We start from the raw sequence: 18,591 nt of genomic DNA, 5'->3' as shown, positions 1-18,591 counted from the left end.
CTACTCTTGATGTCCTTTGATGCGTGGAGTTTGTAATGCAGTTCGGACGAACACGATCGCAAACTTTAAACTGAATTTACTTTGCCGGAAAATAAAGAAAGCGTGGCGGGAAAAAGTCCATGCGGCTTAGAAAGCCACGTGTGGCCCGAGGGCCACCGTCAATGATGTTCCTTTTTGGGACGTTCTCTTTCTGCCCAGATGTTTGGGAGGAAGTGTGCTTATACCTGCGGGTCACGTGACAACCCGTACAGCATTCTGACCAATGATTTCAGGGGAAAGTTTGCGCGCGAACCTTCCTTTGTCTCTGGGCTGCGCGTATGCAAATTTGAGCGCCCGCCTAAAGCATGCGGACAGGCATTTAATACAGGGCTTTAAAGAATAAAACAATGTGAGTTATGGTCTCGATCTATGCATCATGTGTTATAAAATGTCGAGGGCATTCTATTGACACCAAACACTCTACAAGTACATCACATAGTTCCCATATCCTTACATCATTGATGCTTTTAAAAAGGCCTGCAAGCGTGAATGTGTATAGTCTATATCAGGTATTGTACACATTACAAAAGTTAAATGAAATTAAACAAGAGATTTGGGTTATAAATGTCTTTGTTTAATTTTTGAGGAATGTCTTGTCTGTGAGCAGAATGTTGGCTAAAGAGGTTTTTTTCCTTTTCTTATCTTATCTGTCACGTTCTTTTGAAGTAGGCAGAGAGTGGTTCTGTGAAGTCTCCCAGACTTGTTAACATGTCACCAGGGATTACCAAGCCAGACTTTTCGTCACCAAGTGATTTTATTGTCCTGGCGATTCACCCAGATTGTTTTCTGGAATGTTAAATGGAATGTTTATCTCCAGAATGCAGGTTACTATATGTTACAGTCCCCCTCTTCCCAAACAACGTGGTTCGGAGAAAACCCGGTTGGTTGGGATCTAACTTAACTTGTTGGTTGGGCAGGAAGTGAGGGCCCCTCGATGTCCGTTCCTGAGTCGGCTGGACGGAGTTTCATTTCAATCAACGTGGGTGCAGCTCCTTGGCGTTCCTTTCCTTTCCCAGCTTTCCGCTGAAAGGCTCGTGGGAGTACGGCGGTGCACTTGTTCACTGGTGCTTGCATCTTATTGAATGGCGAGGCCCTTGTTAATGTGTGCTTTCCTGTTGTCGGGAGGCACGGAGTGGTAGTTGTTCCGCAGTTTTCCAGAGATGAGTGATAGAGGAGTATAGTTGTGAGGTTGCAGTGGTCTTCTGGTGAGACTGAGGTACAGGATCGTGGCTGTATCCTGTGTAGGAAAGGAAAAGAGAGAGAGAGAGAGAGAGAGAGAGGGAACAGGGGAGAGAGTAGGTGGTGTCTGTGATGACTGTGCTTGGCTGGGCATTCCACTGTGACACCGGTTGCAGGGTCTCTACCCCCTTTCCTGGCTTGTGGCCCAGTGTTTGTTACTCTGGTTGTGATACGTAGGTTTGAGGGTTGGCTGCTATGCAGCTGAGCGTATACAACCAGGAGTCTTTGCCCTTCCTGTGTGATGTTGGTAGTGCAGGGTGGGTGCCTCTGTCCAAGTTGTTTACATCATCGGAAGATATGCCATGGTCTGGGCTGTGTCGTCGGTGCTGAGAGACACTCTACCCAATTGATGTACTGGCATATGAGTTCAAGGGGAAGAGAAAGCGAAGGAGAGAAAAACACAAAAAAAAAAATTGTTGCTCCTTGTGAGCCCATGGAAGTGTCCCGCCTGATCCATCTGGTTGTCTGATCATGAGAGGATGGTTTCTCTGTGTTGCTGTGGTGTTCGGTGAATCAGCGCCCTGGGCATGTTTTGCTGTGTGCAGGGTCAGTACATTAGCATTACCCCCCTCTGGCTCTGAGGCAGCACGAACTGTGGTGTCGTGGGGTCTTCAGGGACAACTCAAAAAGGATTCACACACACCTGTTTTTTAAGATGTAGGAGGTGTTGAGTGACATCTGTGTTGAAGCTGAGGTCAGACAGAAGGATCGGGTGGTAGGTGGGGTGAGTGGTGGAAACAAAACAAAACAACAAGAGACAAAGTAAAGGTAAAAATAAACTTGGTCTGACGTGAGGTGTCAGACGCCTATGTGGTCGCAATGTCATTTGTCGACATTTGTCGGGCTGGTGAGATTGAATGTAGCAGCTAGGCTAGGCAGGGTTGTTGGCTGCCGGTTACAGCTGCCAGATCTCGGGGTTTTGGTTGGGTGGTGACCATGGTCCACCGTGTGATGCACCTTCTTGGTAAGGGCATCGGTCCAGTCATTCAGGTCCTTGTCAGTGCCTGAAAGTTTGAATTGTTCTTATCTTCTTCTGTAGACGACCATGATGTGGTTGTCAGTGTTGTGGTCGCCTACTTGGGAAGAAGAAAAAGTGTTGACGTTTCACAGGCTTGTGGTGGGCAGTTCTGAAGCCTTTTGTTTCCCCCTTGGGAGGTGGAACGTGAAACAGAGTCTAGCAAGTTGGAGTCTGCAGCTAAGTGCACTCTGATGTCATGGGCTGCTGTGCTTTGAAGGGTTACAATGGTGGCTGCCATTTCTGCATACTGCGGTGGTTGTGGGAGCATCCATCGACACAGGTTGTGGGCATACCTTGGCACGCATTCTCATCCCAGTACTTGGGAGTACTTGAATGACAGGTTGGCAGAGGTGGCTGGGGTTCCTCCTCTACAGCGTTGCAAATTGTCTGTCAGTTGTACAGTCTTGGTAAACAGCTATGCTGTTACCCAGCGTGGATTTGTGGCTTAAGGTGTAACAAGTGTCAATACAGTGGCCCTAGGGGTCCATCGGCCGCATGGCCGTACTGGCGTTAGTCTTTATGCCATCCCGGATGTGCTGACTGTTCAGTAACGTGACAGGTTGGTGGCAGGTGTCTATGATGGTTTTAGTGCTCCAAAGAAGTTGGAGAATAGCTGTTGAAATGGCACCCACCGTGCAGAGCGATGTTGTTACACAGTCTTAGTATTTGCCTTCTGGCGCAAGGAGTGTCTTACTTGCATATGCCCAGACGTTGTCTCACTTCAATCGTGGCCAGCTGTTGACCTTCCGTCAAACAGAAGGACAGCCCTTTTTGACAGGGTGGTCACGGGTCGAGAAGTCTTTGAACAGTTCTTAATGACGTGTCTGGAGTAGTTGCACCCCTTTAGGGAGCCGCTCAGTACAGAGACCTTGCTAGGCGGTAGTCTTTGCGCTAGCCACAGTCAACTGTTGCAGGCCATGGTCTATCTCCTTTGAGTGGCCAGACACGGTGGTACTTTCATTAAGGATGTCATCAACGTTATTGAGGTTACCTCTAACATAAGCATCGGGATATGCTTTGTTCAGGAGGGTGTTGCTTTCGGCTGGTGAGTTGGCCTAGCCGACGGGGCACCTCATGATCATTTAGTGTCTGTTGTTCAAGGTGAAAGCTAGCTTATTTGGATGTACAGGTATTGTCCAGAAGGCGGGGACCACATCAAGCGTTGAGGAGATGGTTGGTCCTTGAATTCTGGGCACTTCCTGTTCCAGTGGTGTCATTGGCCTTTGTGACAATGGCATTTGCTGATTTAGCTTTCTATGGTCAGGCACCCTTTTGACCCTGGGCTTGAGGATGGGCCAGATGGGTGCCGAGCAGGTTTTGTTGCATAGCCCGATGTCCTTTTTCCAGCATGGAGTTGGATATTGCCATGTGAAGGTCAGTGGGACTTGCAGTCTAAAGAGTCTTTAGTGAGGGCACCGTGGTAGTTATACAGGATGTGCTGACGTTTGTCGGTTGGCCTCATCCTGCGTGGCCTCAGCATGTCTGTTCTGTTGAGGAAAGTGCCCTGTCTTCATCCATGTTAGTGATGGGGTGACGAGTGGCTGGGCACACGGCAAGGAGTTAGTCCTCGGTGAGCTCACTTCTGCCTACCGGTTCTTTGTTTACTGGTAAGACAGACGTGAGTGTGGCGAGCTGGAATGGAACAGTATAGTCTGTGTTTTCTAAGCTCCCCTCTGGTGTCGTTGCATGTAGGGTGAGGCCACTAATTGGCCCAAGAGTTCAAAGTCATGGAACTCATAGCTGACCAATCGTCCCAGTAGGTAGTCTTTGGGGATTTTTATGTCAGTTGCCATGCAGCTATTACACAAGACATATACTGTTCATGAGGACAGTTCAATTTAGTGTATGGCTTCCAGGTTGAGGCCCAGTTTTATGCCTTCTGTTGTTGGTTGGAAGAAAAACCCAAGGTGTGGTTTAGAGTTCGGCCTTTCATATGGAGAGCCATATAGAGCACCTGTTTGTATAGGCTGGCACCACAGAGTCTTGTTTGATGATGACAGAGCAGGCCTCTGGCATGGTCTGGCCTGAGTGGGGCTTCTTGAGGGTGATAGCCATCGTTGTTGGCTGTGATAAGTGTGGGTGCCTATCACCGGTCATTAAAGGTGTCTATATATATGCCTGAAGGTGTATCAGGCTATTAGCTCTGATGTAAACATCGTGCGGCGGGGCCGTGAGAGTTAAGACGGGATGGGTCAACCATCCGCCGTTCCGATTCAAGGTCAATGTGCAAATGCTGTTGGCAGTTGTCATGTGTGAGAGTTCAGCATTTGGACAGTAGTGTGTATGCTTGTGAGTTGAACACAGGTCTGGGGGTGTGTTCAGGCGGAGTGTCGCACCGTGCGAGGCTGATGGCTGCTGGGTTGTCTGCTCACAGTGCAAGTACAATGTCATTCACAGTTGGTTATTCAACATTAAGCCCTTTGAGGCCTGGGGCAGCAAGCGTTGGGGTTGCTAGCTGGTTTGAAGGCTGCAGAGTAGCCACTTTGACCCCCTCTATGTTGTTGAGTTTGGGTTCTCGCGGGTTCCAACAGTTTCCCGCGACCTCGGTGACCTGACAGTCTGTTGGGGTTGACCTGACGGCTGTGAGAGAGTTCTCGCACTTGGGCCCAGATTTTAAAGGGGTTCAAAGTTCGAAAGAGGTTCAAACATATCCAGAGGATCTTTACCATTCAGCAGCAGGTATGTGCCCATTGGCGACGGGTACACGGGGTGCACTGCAGTCGTGGGGACAGTCTTTACTTGAATGGGAGCGATGTATGCGAGTTGAACCTCAGTTTGGCTGTATGATTTGCCCCATCAGCCTGCCTGGTTGGCATTTAAGTGTTCGTTTTAATCTCTGAGCTCTTGCTTTGAGTTACTCAAACAGGAAAGATGACATTATTGTGAGGTCTGCTCCCGTGCTGACGCGTGTTTTTCATCTTTCTTTCATCTCCACGGTTACAGCCAAGTAGCGCGTTGTTGCCACGCCATTTTGGTCAGGTTCCCCAAGAGTTGAAGTGCAGGGGCCTGAGCAGTTGTTTGTACGCAGGTGGGGCTGGTTGGTGGGCTGTGGCTCAGGAGGTAAACAGACAACCAGACCAGTGTTTTCTGGTGCCTGAGGTTGCAAGCATGGTGGCACTGGCTGCTTCTTGGGGGAAGCATGATGCTGCAGTTAAATACACAGTCTTTAGCTTGTGTTGGACTCGCAGTACTCTGCGGGGATGGAGCAGAAAGCAGGTGTTCAGGGGGGGTAAATGGTTTTGGACCCCCCTCTAGTCATAAGGAGTCTGGCTTGACTTCCTGTAGGGCCCCTTCAAGCTTTTTAGCAGTTCTGCTGCTCATGACGCCACTATGCCGTTGTTTGGTGTCAGGTTTTCACCTTTGGCTTTCTCTGGCGTGTAACTAGCTGGATGCTGGTTGCTTGAGCTCCTAGCTACTGCAGGTTGTTCATTCCTTGGTTGCTGTTAGGCTCCTTTTGGGCTGCTTGTGGTGAGTGGTTTGTCCCAGTGTGTCTCTGAGCATCCTGTCTGGTGTTGGGACATGCGCCTTCCTGGCGGTGCTGTCCTCTGCTGGCGGAGAAAGGCTTTAACTCACTGTTTGGAAGTCTTGCGGCTGGGAAACAGTAACGTGCCTTTTAAAGTCAGCTCCGGATGAGATTCTGAGACAGGGTAGCTTGTAGGTGTTTGACAGTCTTTCAAAGCAGTCTTTGTTTTACACAGATTTTATGAGCTAAACTCTGCCGCTGTTGGGTGGTCAGGGCGTGGGGGCAGGGCATTGCCCGTGTGCGGACTCACCACAGAAAGCAGGCTTTTGAGTGAGAGAGGATCTGGAAGGTGAACTCCTCCTCCGTCCGTGGCTCATTTCCTGTCTCGAAGTAGGGTTGGTGTAGTCGACTGCAGTATGCTTGTGAGGTCTCTTGGCTGTTCTGAGACCCATGGCGACAATCAGTCCTTACTCTGACACGGGGTCAGGTAAAACACTCTAGTAAGAGCTCTTGCATTGGCTCGTAATCTGCTTTGATGGCACGGCGCTGTTGATTCAGGAAACTTCTTGCCTCACGGCTCGAAGTAATTCTTAGCAGATACAGTTTGTCACAGAGAGTGGCACTTGGCCTCTGTGTAAAAGTGTAAAAGTCAATGTCTTAAAATTAGGAGTGCGTGTCGTCGCCTTCAGCAAGGTTTGGGCTGAAAGTTGGCATTTCCCTGGCCAGCTGGTTCAAAGTCTTTGGCTGACAGATGGTGTCTGTCGTGGGGGACCCCTTTGGAGGGAGTCCTGGCCCTGTGTTGCTGATGGGCGTTGCTGGAATGCTGGCTGGCTGGGCGGTATGAGTTGGATTCACCCCCCTCTGCTGGTCTATCCAGTCTTGGCCTTTGGGCTGACTGCGGCACTTCCCCTTTCGGATAGTCACATGGGTTGTAGAAATGTGACAGTTCTGGGTGAACTCTGGTAGGTTCATGCTTAAAAGTCTCTTTGTTGGGTTCCGTGTTGGAATTTTGCTCGGGCCCTCAGCCGTTGACTTTAGAGGCTTTGACCCGAGCTTCACTGTCTTTAGTTCTGCTCTTTACAATAGTGTTTCAGCTTGTAGCTTTACACTCAGTTCATCTTTGGCTTTCTCCTCTCGTCGCTCCTTGTGTGCGTTGTCCGCTTGTAGCTCCATCGGGGCGCGTGTAGTCCGTCCATTTGCTCCAGAAGTTCGGCGTCCTTTTCCCTCGTCGTCTTGCAGGCGTCCTGGGCTTGATGCTCCAGCTGGTTGAGACCCTTTCCTATGGGTCTGGCCGGTGCAAGGGTGAGGTGTGTCAGGGCCCTGGAGAGTTGAGTCTGGGCTTGGCTGTCATGGCTCCGGGCTAGGTCGTTCGCCCTCAGCGGATTAATGCAGACGTCCAGCTGTTCTCTGCTTGGCCGCTGCAGCTCCATGGCGTCGTTGGGCAGGAGGTTGTGGGTTAAGCACTTAACCAGGCCTCCAGTTGGTCCCAGTGAGCAGCGGGCTGGGCGCACTTGACATGCTGGTCTGTTGGGTGAGACAGAGATCACAAGGGAGAGAGAGAGACCCACATGGCCAAATCGAGTGGATGTTAGCATTGTGCTATATTATTAGTCTGACAGGGTTGTCAGCTAGGGGGTATGTGCCGGCTAGACGTTGGTCCTTCTAAGGATCCACTGGGGGCCGGACAATTCGGATGTCGAATTTGGGTGGCTAGATAACAGTTGATATCTACATACTGGCCTCAAGGCTTTTAGTCATGCGCCAGGCTGTGCAAATTATCAATCAATTATTCAAATCACCCTGGTGGTTCTCAATAGCGTGGTCTCTGAGCAGGTCAAAGTAAATAAAAATAATTAAGTAAATAAAAATAACAGTAACCCAAAAACAAAAATGAAGAATACTAACGTTAAGTTAGACAAAAAGGCACCTCACTCGGATGAACAAGTGTACAGGGAAAGAAAAATGAAAGAAAATACTAATATGGATATCAGTAAATATGAATAAAAATAAAACTGAAAGACAGACAAGGATGAGAAACGAGGGAGCGAGAGATATAGAGAGAGAGAGAATAGCAAAACCTATGGGCATGTCTAAAATGTTCGTTTTATAGTCCTGTAGTGGGCTAGGTTTAGACTAGGTTTTACATGCTATTTACACTTGGTGGTGAGTGAAAGGCAATCAGATGAAGGTCGCAAGAGCGTGCTATCTGGCTAGACTTTCCCCAACTCCTACTGCAGTCGCTATCAGATCACTTGCCTATAATGTAACTCGGTTGTGAACTCACACAGCGTACGCTTTTAGCACAATACGTAGCACTCAAGAAAGTCACTGACCGCCTGGCATGATTCAAAATTGGGTTTTGCCTGATGATTCCGGTGCCGCACTAGGCCTGTAGAATGAGGTGGCCAATCTCACTCAGGCGGGCACGTGTGTGGAATCATGACAGGGTAATTAACCAAGATTGATCGTATGCCAGTTGACACGGACGGTGCTTCTTGGAGTACGATTGCTGATGCCACTGTGATCCACACAAGCCGGAGAGACAAAACGCCAAGGTATCTAACGCATCCTTCAGCAGGGGTCAGTTATGTCAGACAGATGAACCCAATCTTTTGATCTGCAACCTGAATAACCTGTACGCTTAACCACACAAGCACAGAGGACTCGGGTCCGGATACGGGCAGTACTACGGATCTACTATTCTGGGCGAGCCAGTTGGAGTAGGAATCTTAGTATGCTGTAGTATCTGATGGATAGAGAAGGTTATCACCCTGTGATGGAGGGAGGCTAAAGGAAAATTAAATAGGCATAAAAGAATCTAAAAGAATAATCATAATAATCCCCTATAGGTAAAAGCAGTACAGGACGGCTTAGAAAAGTAGAAAGAGTGCCTTAGTATTCAGGGGCATCTACAAACATTAATGGGTTAGCCCAACATGTTTTTATCAGATGTGGGATCTATAGATTGATAGCTCTGAATTTAGCTTCAGACTAATACTTGCCCTAATATAGTTATACTTTCCCTATAACCTAAGAGGTGAGGGAATAAATAAGGCATGAGGAAAAGATGGAGAAAAAAAAAAATCAAAAGGGTAGAAAAATTATGCCTATTAATGATGATAATAGAGAGATTAAAGGCTATTCCCCAAATAGCAAAACCAACAAAATCAAAATTAAACATGACCTAAGTTTAGAATAGATTATTGGGAACTTGATTAAAAATCAAGTAATAACAAAATAAACTGGACAACGGTATTAAAATGAAAAAGACAGAAGGCAGAAAATTAATAAAAAAAATTGAAAGTAACAAAATAATTCATAATACCAAAAGAAATAAAAACAGACCAATAATCTATACTCAGGTAACTAAACTATTGTTTGGATAAAATGATAACAGGGAAAATAAAATGCTTAATCGAAATTAAAACAAATTAACTCCAAACTGTTTGACCATTTCAGACCACTTGAGACACAATGGTGGGCGGAACTGATGTGAGGAGAGCAGAAGGAGACAGGGGGAGATGTTTCCGAGTTGCACTTCACATTCGGTTAGCCTTGTGCTAAAGTTTGTTAGTTACAAAATGTGAAGGGTTGGTTTGCTTAAGCATTAACGTTAGCCGCTAGCAAGTTGTTACGAGTTACGCTTCGCATCCGGTTAGCCTTGTGCTAACAGTTTGGTAATATTAAGACGCGAAGGGTTAGTTTACTTTAAGGCTAGTCGTTAGAAGCTAGCGAGTGGTTTTGCCCTGTGAAGTAAACCGCGTCACCAACTCTGCCTCCTGAAAGGCGGATCTTATGCTTTGGGGTGGTGACTACGTCATTCACGAATGCGTGCGCGCGCACGAGTTACGTGGACGAGGAGTCAATGAGCGCTCGAAGAGCCGATTTATGAATGGGAGGAGTTCTCATTCATAACTTGGTATGCGGCTGACTTCACGAAGGCAAAGCGCGAACCACTAAGATTCGCACAAGCGGTCATTATATATCATGTTGCCGTAACATTGATAATAATATTCGACCATTACAATTAGACAAACAAACATAAAATGCGAGACGTCTCTCGAGGCGGTGCACGTTTGTACACAGATTTGGTCCGGACGAACATAACTGAAATATGGGAATTCACATCCATATCAGATTTTGGTACCATTTAAAAACACGCTTATGGTTCTGAGAATTCCTTTCGTCAGAAAGCGGTTAACAGGCAAGCTTGCAGCTCCCGAAATACATTAATTTAGAACCGTCCAGCAGTTCTGAAATTAATTTCGCACGGCGGCGAAGCAAAGAGGTTAAACGTTAGGCAGCTAATCTAACAGTTTGAAACCACGGGAGAAATAGTCTAGAGGTTTTCTAGCTATAAAGGCCTTTTAAACGGACAGGTTTGGGGTTTCCAAACTGTCTTACAAGCGCTGAGAGAGGTGTCTTTTCCTCCGACAGGCACACTAATATATTTAAATGATTTGCAGAACGTGCGTCTCAGCAAAATCGATTCAAAATATATATGAACTGCAGTTTAAATTGTTACACTCTACACGGGCAGCTCTCTGCTGTGTTTAGTGAACAGAAGGGCTAGAGGAGGGTTTTCGTCCTCCCAGTTTCTAAGAAAAGGAAATGCTTCTCGCGGTCCTTTTTTTTTTTTCTTCTATAGCGCGCTTAATAAATCACCATGAATTGAAAAGTTTGTTTCACAGAAAATGTTCGGAAAACTGCCCGCATTCTCTCCACCAATATATGTAGCATGAAATTAGCTCATTTTATGAATATTAATAATCAACAATAACGGTTTATTCTTAATTATTAATATTCCGGCTTAAGCTTCAGTCAGTTTGGTCAAACAAACATATGATTGTAAATGATCATGCTCGCGCGACCGAGCGGATTCCCAGATTATGAATATTAATTATCAACAATAACGAATTATTATTAATCATTAATATTCCGGATCAATTTATTGTTAATTTGACCAAACGAACACAAGCAGAGCCGCCGCTCTTCCGAGCGGATACTGTAATTTATTCATTTAGAAAAAGGGAATTTAATTGCTACTTCTTGTGAAGTAGATTAATCATTCAAAAGTTTTAAACAACTTATAATAGCTAGGCAGGGGAATCTGTATTTCAGTGACATTTTCTCGTGAGGCAAACAATACAATTCATTTGATTATAATGGAATTTATTGACTAGTCAGACGTAACGAACAAACAAACGCACAAACATACATTTAACACAAAACAAAGGTAAACCACGTGGAGATATCGGGTCTATAGAACGTGTAACAGCAAAGAGAAATAGTAAAGCTAGAAAATATAGATTTCAGATTAAAGAGTGACAAAACTTTCAGTTCCACACGCACCATTACGGACCACCAAGGTTATAAAAAACACCTTTTTGATAAGGGGCACAGCCTAATCGCATAACTAAAATCACCTGGTCTTTCATGTCTGGCGGTCTCTCTTATGCGTCTCTCTTCCGTCGTGATGAAACTACTCTTGATGTCCTTTGATGCGTGGAGTTTGTAATGCAGTACGGACGAACACGATCGCAAACTTTAAACTGAATTTACTTTGCCGGAAAATAAAGAAAGCGTGGCGGGAAAAAGTCCATGCGGCTTAGAAAGCCACGTGTGGCCCGAGGGCCACCGTCAATGATGTTCCTTTTTGGGACGTTCTCTTTCTGCCCAGATGTTTGGGAGGAAGTGTGCTTATACCTGCGGGTCACGTGACAACCCGTACAGCATTCTGACCAATGATTTCAGGGGAAAGTTTGCGCGCGAACCTTCCTTTGTCTCTGGGCTGCGCGTATGCAAATTTGAGCGCCCGCCTAAAGCATGCGGACAGGCATTTAATACAGGGCTTTAAAGAATAAAACAATGTGAGTTATGGTCTCGATCTATGCATCATGTGTTATAAAATGTCGAGGGCATTCTATTGACACCAAACACTCTACAAGTACATCACATAGTTCCCATATCCTTACATCATTGATGCTTTTAAAAAGGCCTGCAAGCGTGAATGTGTATAGTCTATATCAGGTATTGTACACATTACAAAAGTTAAATGAAATTAAACAAGAGATTTGGGTTATAAATGTCTTTGTTTAATTTTTGAGGAATGTCTTGTCTGTGAGCAGAATGTTGGCTAAAGAGGTTTTTTTCCTTTTCTTATCTTATCTGTCACGTTCTTTTGAAGTAGGCAGAGAGTGGTTCTGTGAAGTCTCCCAGACTTGTTAACATGTCACCAGGGATTACCAAGCCAGACTTTTCGTCACCAAGTGATTTTATTGTCCTGGCGATTCACCCAGATTGTTTTCTGGAATGTTAAATGGAATGTTTATCTCCAGAATGCAGGTTACTATATGTTACAGGTGTTTTTTCACCTTTTTTATAGACCTATATAACCACATATTAACTGACACCTTCATTTTTCTTTAATCAATGTAGGAAAACATATTTTGAGAACTTTCTGAGCCCAAAGCTATACATGCTGTATATACAGAATAATGACAGCATGTAAAGTGTTTGTTATTATTGTATGTTATGTGATATTACTTAAGTGTCCATTGAGATAAACATTGCAATAAAGCCTAAAAGTACTAACATGAAGTCATTTATTAAGGCAAAAACAGATTTTAATCCATTAAAATGTTTAATAACAAAATGAACAGTAAGACAATAAAAAATCCCCAAATCAAAATAAATCTTTGAACTTTATACATTGAATAAAGTTCTTCCCGTAGCCTTAACAAGTGTGTAAATTGTTTCTCTAAAAAGAGAAAAAAACTTACTAAATTGCAAAACAGTAGTCGCTTCTACAGTAGACAGTGGCTGCATTTTCTCAACAATAAAAGCAATAACCATTTTTTTATTTAGTCGAATTAATTGTTTTACCAGGAGAACGTGAACTGATGTCAATTGTTTGTTGTTTAGCTGGAGGTATTCGATGTTGTGTTGTTTTGCAGTTCTACTCAAAACACAGAGTTTTACTTAAACATAGTCTACACTTTCAGTTATTCAGTTACTAGAACAGTACACTGACTTATCTGCTGTGAAAAAACCTAACCTGATGATGATGATGAGTACTGTATCCTCGCAGCATGCTCGCTCATTGAGTGTGTGATTCAACCTGACCTGACCTGAAAGGTCATTTTTATTCCCCAATTTATTTATTTTTTAAAAGTTTGAGTTTGAGTTACCTTAACCTTTTGGTTTTTACAGTGAAGAAATATAGAAGCACAACAAACAAATGCAAAAGGAAGCACACAAAATTAGATGTGAAATGTCAAATGCCCCGTAAACAACAATGGTTGTGCTGTTGAGCTCAAAAATTTTTATTTTTTTATACTTGCATAGAAGTAAACAACTACTATAGAAGTCAGTGGTTATAGGTTTTCAGCTTTCTTCAAAATATCTTCTTTTGTCTTTAAGGCCGTACTCACACTATGTACAGTTGCCCTGAACTGGGCCAAAGCACGATTCTCCCCCCTCCCGTCTTCCCCGATGGCGCGCACTCACATTACATTCATGCCTGGACACGATTATATTTAAATATTTAAATGTATTTAAACATTTCAGCGAACAGATCCACCACTTTTGACGCTCATAAAAAAACATAAAGTCCTTGTGCAGCAGGAATTAGGAGGTTGCTGAAGGTGTGCAGCTGTCATGCAGTGAGGGTTTGCATCTTTAATAATTGATGATAGTTTGCGTTCATTGAACAGTAAGAATGATTAATAAATCCATATGAAACGGCCCCTTAAAAGTCACGTCTCGCTTTAAGTTTCGGGCTTTGGTGCATTTTGCACTCACACACAAGCGTACCGCGCCAAAACCCAAGTGAACCACGCTCAGCCTGATTCAGCGCACTCACACTTTTCAAACGATCCGGGAAACAGGTGTGGGCACGGTTCGTGTGCATAGTGTGAGTACGTCCTAAGAGATGAAAGAAACTCTTAAATGATTGGAACCTCTTGAGGCGGTGTAAGTAGTGAGTAAATGTTCATGTTTGGGGTGAACTATCCCTTTAAACATTATTTATTGAATTGGTTTAACTTTTCTTTGAAGCTAATGAATATTATTAAATGATTTTGTTCTTTATTTTCCCTGAGACCTTACAGCAGGTTAATGCTAATGTTTTTCGATTTGTGAAACGTCATTTTCAGAGAGTGACTCCATTTGTTTTAGTGGATAATGTTTCCAGAACAAACTTGCTTTTCATAAATGGGGTTTCAAAGCATCATTCATATGTGAGCTTATAGTGGGGTCTTAAGTTACAAACAGTTAGAAACTGAATCCAACCTGAAAGAAATGCATGGCACAATGAGCTGATGTCACAGGTGTAACCATGGCCACCGCTCCTCCGGTCTCCTCAAGACACACTTTGGATTTAATCAAATGTTCATAATGAGAGCAATCACTATTCAATCTTCAATCAGACTTTCACAGCTCAGGTTTCTTGTTGAGAGTTAAATTGTAATAAATGTTGACAAATTACATCGGACTCCAGCAGGATCATGTGACAGTGGTGTTGAGGTTCTCCAGTTCTCATTAGCCTCTTTTCCACACTTCTTTTCTTATACTGGGTGATTCAGGACTAATAAACAAACCCAAAAGCTGCATTTCCATATGCAATGTTACTTTACACCCTTTTCAGCCCAGGTAGAACAATATCCCACATCCCCTAATTTCAGCAGAGTAGTGAGAGTAGAGTAAATGGAAACTAACTAAATAGCACACTCAACATAACAAAATGTTTGGTCTAAAGACTCAAAAGTCAACATTTTACTAATAATTTACAAAAGAAGAACATAATTATTCATTTGTGTGCGCTGTGGAAAATACTGTCTATGTTTTACTTAAATAAAATTGAGGCAGCTAATTGCATCAGCATTGCAATTGCATGTTGAGTATTTCAAACCCATTTATTTTAGTTTGTCCTATTCGATTTTGCATGTTTTCAACTTGCAGTTTCAAATAACATCAACTCAATTTTATCCGTTTTCATGCGTACGCAACAGGATAAAAGAAAAGTAAGGAACTCAGTGCCTCCTAATGTAGTTATCTTCAGTCACACATTGACACCTGTCCATCTGCAATAAAAATCACATTTTTATTTGTGGGTCATTTGCATCGCGCTACTTGCATTGTATTTGCATTGCCTCACACAATGAACATTACATATATTTCTATATGACTTAAAAGTAGTCAAAACAAATGACAACACAGTGTTGCTTCTTTTTCTGTAACAACAGCACACCGGATAACAGTAAATCTAATTATTATTATTATAAAATTTAGAATAGCCCCCAGGTAAATCAACGCAATCTTACGGCAATTTGTTACTTTTTGATTTAGTGGCTTATTCGTATAAATTCGTACGATTCAATTCGTACAATTTAGTATGATTTGCTCATCACCCAATGACGGTTGGGGTTAGAGGAGGGGTTAGGTGCCACGCCTCCTTTTTAAAATCGTACATTTGCGTCCGACTAAACTCGTAAGAATTCGTACAAATTAGCCATTAGACTGACAAAATGTAAAATACTGATGTTTCCCTGTGAGATCAGGCTGGGTAAATTTAGTTTGAGACCCCTGATTTAGAGCTTCATGGCAAAGGCTGTGAAAACTTATGTACATGTGATTTTTCAGGTTTTTTATTTTTAATAAATTTGCAACTAATTAAAAATATCTTTTTTCACATTGTCATCATGGGCTATTGTATGTAGAATTTTGAGGAAATAAATGAATTAAATCTATTTTGTAATAAGGCTGTAACACAAAAAAAAAGTTAAAAAGAGAAGCGCTTTGAATACTTTCCGGATGCACTGTATTCCTACTATAGTCATTGGTTAAAGGTTTTCAGGTTTTCTTCAAAAGCCCCTGGCCATTGACCTTAAGGAACACTTAATCAAGACGTCTCGCACGTGGCTGTACACACTGACACACTCTCTCTTTGCCTGACAGTGAAAAGACATCAATTCTGGAGTGTAGAGAATTTTGTTGGCCTAAATGTAGCATGACTATTAGATTGCGATCAGACGGGCGTCCCTCCAGCTGAACAAAAGATGACAAGCAGAACGCTGGTCTTGGTTATCTCCTTCTACCTGTCCTCAGGCACTTTATCTTCATGCTGTGACAGGAGGTCAGCTAATGACCTCTCGATATGAAGTGGCGTATCAGAGAGAGCAAGCGGTCATTTTCTCCTCCATTTCCCACTTGTCTTTCCCCTTACACTTTTGATAAACGATCTCTCTGTTTGCCAAAGTTTGACCTTCTCTTCTTGTGTTTTCTTTCTTTCTCTTGGTCATCTCCAGAAGGGGGGCTCTGTGCATCTGTGTGGACAGTTACGGGTGGGACAGGTGATTCTGGAGGTGAACGGTGTCTCGCTTAAAGGCATGGAGCACCGGGATGCCACTCGGCTCATTGCAGAGGCATTTAAGACCAAAGACAAGGACCATGTGGACTTTTTGATCATGGAGTTCAACTCTGCTCTGTAGATGTTATCCCTGGAGAGTTCTGATTGCAGAGACCTTGCACTTTACGTCACGTCCGCACAGAGGAGCCCATGAGTCACGCTTGTCATTTCTAATGAGTCACAATTAGCTTTGAGTCAAATCGCTGCAAAACGCCCACCTGAAGCCTGTGTTCACGCTATAACAGCAGCAAACAGACAGCACTCGCTCACTGCAAACACCTGCTGTGCTCCAGAGGAGGATCTGCAAAGCCAGGGCTGAGGGCCAGATGATTGATAGGACGAGATCAGGGTCATGTCAAGTTTGGCAAATCTGTGTCACTTTGTTTACAGTCTGTTTAATGAACTATATATACAGTTGAAGTCAAAATGATTAGCCCTCATGAGTTTTTTTAATCTATTTCAAATATTTCCCACATGATAATTAACAAAGCAAGAACATTTTCACAGTATTTTCTAAGATATTTGTTTTGTTTTGGCTAGAATAAACACAGTTTTTATTTTTCAAAACCATTTTAAGATAACTGTTATTGTATTCTAATATTTTTTGATTGACTACAGAAAAAAACCATCGTTATACAATGACTTGCCTAATTATCTTAAGTTCCCTAATTAACCTAGTTAAGCCTTTAAATGTCACTTTAAGCTGAATACTAATATCTCAAAAATATATCTAGTAAAATATTATGTACTGTCATTGTGGCAAAGATAAAATAAATCAGTTATTAAAACTTTTATGTTTAGAAATGTGTTGAATTTTTTTTTTTCCATTAAGCAAAAATCGAGGGGAAATATACAGGGGGCTAATAATTCAGGAGGGTTAATAATTCTGACTTTAACTCTATATATAATTTTTTTTTTTTGTTAGATGCACTGATACTGCTGAGATTTACTTTGCTGAGATGATACTAATAGCTGATTATATATAATCAATGATTATTAAGTGCTGATTATTTAGCAATGGTTTGGTGGTTTTGACTTTAATAACTCATTTTAAATCACAAAAGTTAATTCCTCTATTTAAAAAAAGGATTAAACGCTATTTTCTCCATTTCAGTTGGTTGTTCGACAGTAAATGATAAACAGGAAAACAAATTACTTATGATAAAAATTAACATTACATTTCTTAACATTGATATGAATTCAAATTAAATTAATATTCCTTCATATTAACTTGTTAATCATATATATTCTTATTGACATATATCATAAATATTTATTTTTGTGGTCTGTATATTTTATGTTTTTTGAAAGGTCTATTCTGCTCACAAAGACAAGATTTATTCTAAATTAATTTAATCAAATATACAGTAAAAAAGTTGCTGTTGTTAATTATTATTACAGTTTAAAGTGACAAAATGATTTAATGTTTTACTTAATTTTATAAATTATTATTATTATTAATATAAATTTTTTTGTGTGAAAATAAATTTTCAGGATGTTTTAAATAATAGAAGGTTAAAAAAAACTGTAAAAGTCTTTACTGTCAGTTTTGATTCATTCAATCTATTTGGGCTTATTAAAACTACTAAAAAGTTACTGACCCCAAACTTCAGACTGTAACATGTATACATCAATACGTCATCAAAATCATATATAAAACCTATTTAGTCTTGACCCATGTTTTTGTTACATTTATTTGTTTTGTGGTACACATTTACATATCCCTTTAATCCTATTATTTAACAAGTCATTGTTTTTGAGGTATTGTTACTCTTTACTCATTCAGAAAACCTTTAAAGATTTTATGGATGGAGCTGAAATCACTACTGAAGCAAGGTTACAATAATAAATTGCTTCTGTAATATCTGAATGGAGAACCAGAATGAGAGTGAGGAGTGACCAGAGTGAGGAGGAAAAGCATCATCTCATTCTTATTATCTTTTTATACTTTTCTTTCTGTCTCTTTGTCGCTCTCTCTCTCTTTCGCTCTCTCTCTCTTACAGACTGTCTTAATGTGTTTAGTTCGGTTCTATATGGGTACTAAATGCTTCAGAGGCGCCGGGTAATAGAAAGCTATAATAAAGTTGTGCATTGCAGTATTTTTAAAGTGATCAGATGTCTATTGTTTGAATTATATGTAAATGCACGTCTACTGATTATGCAACAAACGGAGAGAGTCATTGTACATAAGTAAAATAATGTAAAGCTGTATATATTTTATTTATGTAATATATATTTTTTTGCACATACTGTTGATACGATGTTTTCAACGACTACATCAGAAACCCTCAAATATGAAACCAAAACATCACCACTTAGAGTAGGAACATGTACGCGTACTAGTTTTTCAAGCCCAAAGGATGTTCTCTTTCCTTTAGATGTTTTATTTATACGCCACAAATAGATAGTCCGTCTTAAAAGCTG

General features: G+C 42.1%; 1 protein-coding gene and 1 long non-coding RNA gene across 2 annotated transcripts in view; both read left to right on the top strand.

The window, feature by feature from the left end:
- whrnb (whirlin b) overlaps window positions 1-18,266 on the top strand; it is a 116,683-nt gene extending 98,417 nt beyond the window's left edge. Inside the window, exon 12 of the mRNA XM_021471607.3 lies at window positions 16,067-18,266. Within this exon, the coding sequence (XP_021327282.2) occupies window positions 16,067-16,249 (183 nt within the window). The 3' untranslated portion in view covers window positions 16,250-18,266. The remainder of the gene's footprint in view (window positions 1-16,066) is intronic.
- LOC141385823 (uncharacterized) lies at window positions 2,001-11,063 on the top strand. The gene is made up of 2 exons (XR_012406895.1): window positions 2,001-7,053; window positions 7,184-11,063. It is a non-coding gene; the product is annotated as an uncharacterized lncRNA (long non-coding RNA).
- Window positions 18,267-18,591: the final 325 nt, after the last annotated feature.

This window comes from Danio rerio, chromosome 5 (assembly GCF_049306965.1).
Source record: "Danio rerio strain Tuebingen ecotype United States chromosome 5, GRCz12tu, whole genome shotgun sequence".
NCBI lineage: Eukaryota > Metazoa > Chordata > Actinopteri > Cypriniformes > Danionidae > Danio > Danio rerio.
The sequence above is the reverse complement of the archived record's forward strand: the minus strand, read 5'-3'. Positions and strand labels throughout refer to the sequence as shown.